General features: G+C 55.1%; 1 protein-coding gene across 1 annotated transcript in view; it reads right to left on the reverse strand.

The window, feature by feature from the left end:
* LMX1A (LIM homeobox transcription factor 1 alpha) overlaps window positions 1-2,322 on the reverse strand; it is a 197,062-nt gene extending 194,740 nt beyond the window's left edge. Inside the window, exons 1-2 of the mRNA XM_069094682.1 lie at window positions 2,020-2,322; window positions 1,358-1,474 (exon numbers count right to left, since the gene is read on the reverse strand). Of these exons, the coding sequence (XP_068950783.1) occupies window positions 1,358-1,433 (76 nt within the window). The 5' untranslated portion in view covers window positions 1,434-1,474; window positions 2,020-2,322. The remainder of the gene's footprint in view (window positions 1-1,357; window positions 1,475-2,019) is intronic.
* Window positions 2,323-3,123: the final 801 nt, after the last annotated feature.

Here is a 3,123-nt window from a genome sequence, read left to right on the forward strand (position 1 = left end):
GGGGGGAGAGAGAGAGAGAGAGAGAGAGAGAGAGAGAGAGAGAGATCCCTTGGGTGGTAGAAAGAAAGGCAAAGTTGTGAATTCTGTTACTTGCGTTCAAAGTTAAATTGTCGAGTACTACCCGGGCTACCCGGAACTCGGGAGTCTGTTCCTACCTGGGTCAGGACTTAATTTGTCCGTTATTTGGTTACTGACTGAGTTTGAGGAAGTTGAGGGAGAATGGACAGAATAAGGGGAGATGTCCAAGGGAGTCACATTGTTTAAATGTGTCTCTCCTTATTCCTTCCCTGTTAGAAGCTATAAAATGGTGTAAAGGTTTAAAAAATAAAAACGAAATTATCTTCATAATAACAAGATTAATAAGGTAATCTACACCCGCCCTTTCCCCTGCCTAGCTGAGAGAAGGGCGATACACAGTCACCACTTTGGATCCAGCTCGGAAGGGGCTCAAAGAGAACTCAAACAATCCTTTTCTCGGGATCCCCAATTCCAGCGCTCCCAAGGCTAGCTGAACCGCAACCGACACAGGAAGGTCCGTGGGGAGAAGGGAAGAGCCGGGTCCAAGTTCTGTCAGTTCACTAAGGCCTGGAAGACCTCAGCAGAGTTAACCCGATGCTTACAGCTTCAGATCCGAGGAGTAAAAGGCTCTGTAACCCAGTGTCTTCCCCGACAAGTTTCAGGCATGATTTCGTTTGGCTCTCTTCACTTAAAGGAACCCCAGGAAGTGTTTCTCTTCCTCTTCCCAGCCCTTCCCCTCCGCCCCGGGTTTCCAAGTCCGGGTGGCAGAAAAGTCAAAGAAATAGCGGCGCCTGAGCCTGACCCTACCTGACCAAGTGCAGAGGAAAAGGCCTAGAGATACCCACCCTCCCATCTTCTCCCCTCCCCAAGACGGGGAAAACTTGAGGGAAGGCAGAGCCAGAAGAAAATTGGGGGGGGGGGAACCTTAGAAGACATCGATCTGCAAAGTAATTAAAATAGAGGGTTTTTAATCGCTTGCCTTCTGGAAGAAGTTGCTCCGGTTCCAGGGCTCCTCCCGGGATTGGGGAATTCCGCGCTCTGTGCGCAGGGTTGGAGAGGCTGGCGTGGTTTCTGGGTTTGGTTTTGGTGGGGAAGGAATACCAAGTGAGTTGCATTGCTGTGTGTTGTTTTGGAGGGCACTGCTTCTATCTCTAAGTAATGAGAGGCCGAATCCTCTTACTTTCCAGAGGAATCCCAGAGAGAACTCCAAAGGAATCCGAGAGATTTCTCTCTTCGCAGGTTGCCCAAACTCGGCACCCAGTCCACGTAGAGGATCAGAGCTGAGACTTCGAGAGGGGGGCACTGGGGAATTGCGAGAGACCCTCAAATCTCCACTTACCCAGCAACGAGGAAAAGGAGGCCGAGGTCTCGATTGCGCTCTGAAAGTTCTCTTCCATCTTTAGTCCGTCCAGCATGGTGAGGTTTCCGGGGACCAGGGAGTGGGAGGGGAGCCGACCTGGTTGGGAAAGAAGAGTAAAAGGAGTTGCAGCTCCCTTTGGACTAACCCTCCCTAAGCCGACCTGGACACACCACCGACAGGCGCCACACACCCAAGGGAAAGGAAAGAGGGAGTGTCCGAGTTAGACAGAAAAAGGAGAGAAGAGAGGAGGGTCCAGAGGAGAGAAACATTGCTGGGAGGGGGGAGGAGGGGGCAGAGAAGGGGGTGGGTAGAGTAGGAGACAGGTCACAGAGAAGGTGCACGGGGTCGATCTTATTTCTTTCAATGACAGCGAATCGAATCTATAGGATCAGGTCAGCCCCCCCACTCTGCCCCGGGGTACCCCAAGTTTTCTCTCCACCTCTATCTCCAAAATCAGAGTACCCTTAATCCAGAAATCTGCTCTATTTCGGTCTGCTCACTTTTTTAACCCAAGCGCCTAAGTGGGAGTCTGGCAGGGGTAGAGGGGCAATACATGAAATGGAAATCGAGGAGTTAGCCTCCCTCTGTCTCTCTGCTCTGAACCTAGATACTTGCACCAGGTTTCCAGTCCCAACACCCACCCTCTCCTCATCTCAGACTCAGCATCAGTCTTCACCTCCAGGCAACTGGAAGAGTCTGGGGACCCAGATGTAGAGAAGGTGGCTTGAGCTAACCCTCTGCGCGCTACCGCAGGGGACTGGCTGAGTGGGGGCGCCCGACCGACCCTTTCCACTAGTCGCAAAGAGGGGAGAGAGGAGGCCCGAGTAGGGGAGGCGCAGGCCAGGGGGGTGCCAAGAGAGTCCTATATGCCGGGCCAGGCAAGGGCAAAAGAAGGAACCTCAGTGAGGAAACTGCAGGGTTTCTGTATTGGACGCATTTCAAATAAACTTTGAACAACACAGGCGTTAGTGACCCGGTAGACCCGGGCGGTGGAAGGGGGCAAACTTACCTGATTGGAGAGAGCCGGGTCCCCGAAGGAGAGACAAACAGCCAGACTCCAGCTAGTTGGCCCCGGCAGTGCAGCGGCCCGGAGAGCGAGCTCGCCGAAGAGAGGTCGGACCTGGGAGACGGCTAAGCTGGGTGGGCAGCGGGAGGCGGGGCTGGCCCCCTGTTCCACTGCCACTTCCCTAAGCAGCCGGCCGCCCGTTCCCCTCACCGACTGGCCCACGCTGCCTCCACTCGGGTCTGGGGCACCGGGAGCCTCGGCTTCTCGGGATCCCGCTGTCCTAGCGGTAACCCAGCCAGTGGGCCTACGGACCGCTCGGTGAGCTTCTCCGAGCAGCTACGGGATGGAGGAATAGGGGGAAGCCCGGGTCCTGGGGTGCGGGTTCGGATCCTCTCTCCTTCTGGCGGATCCCAGTTTGCTGAGTGGTGTGTGTGTGTGTGTGTGTGTGTGTGTGTGTGTGTGTGTGTGTGTGTGGTGCTCTCATGTAGGAGGGAAAGGGGGAAGGGGAGGGTCGGAAGCAAGTCCCTTGGAGGGGCTGGTATCAGCCTGGCTCTTCGTGTCCGAAGCGATATGACCCACCTCACTGCCTGGGCCACCTCTTCCCTTACCTCGCTCCCTGGCTTCACAAAGTTTCCTCCCCTCCACGTGTAACTCTGCTACCTCATTGCACGCTCACTGCCTCGCTCATCTGCCGGCCCCTCAAAGGGCGAGAAGAAAGGGCTTCACTCCACCTGAACCG

This window comes from Petaurus breviceps, unplaced genomic scaffold (assembly GCF_028583685.1).
Source record: "Petaurus breviceps papuanus isolate PSGF00001 unplaced genomic scaffold, PetGlider_PUasm1.0 220, whole genome shotgun sequence".
NCBI classification, from domain to species: domain Eukaryota; kingdom Metazoa; phylum Chordata; class Mammalia; order Diprotodontia; family Petauridae; genus Petaurus; species Petaurus breviceps.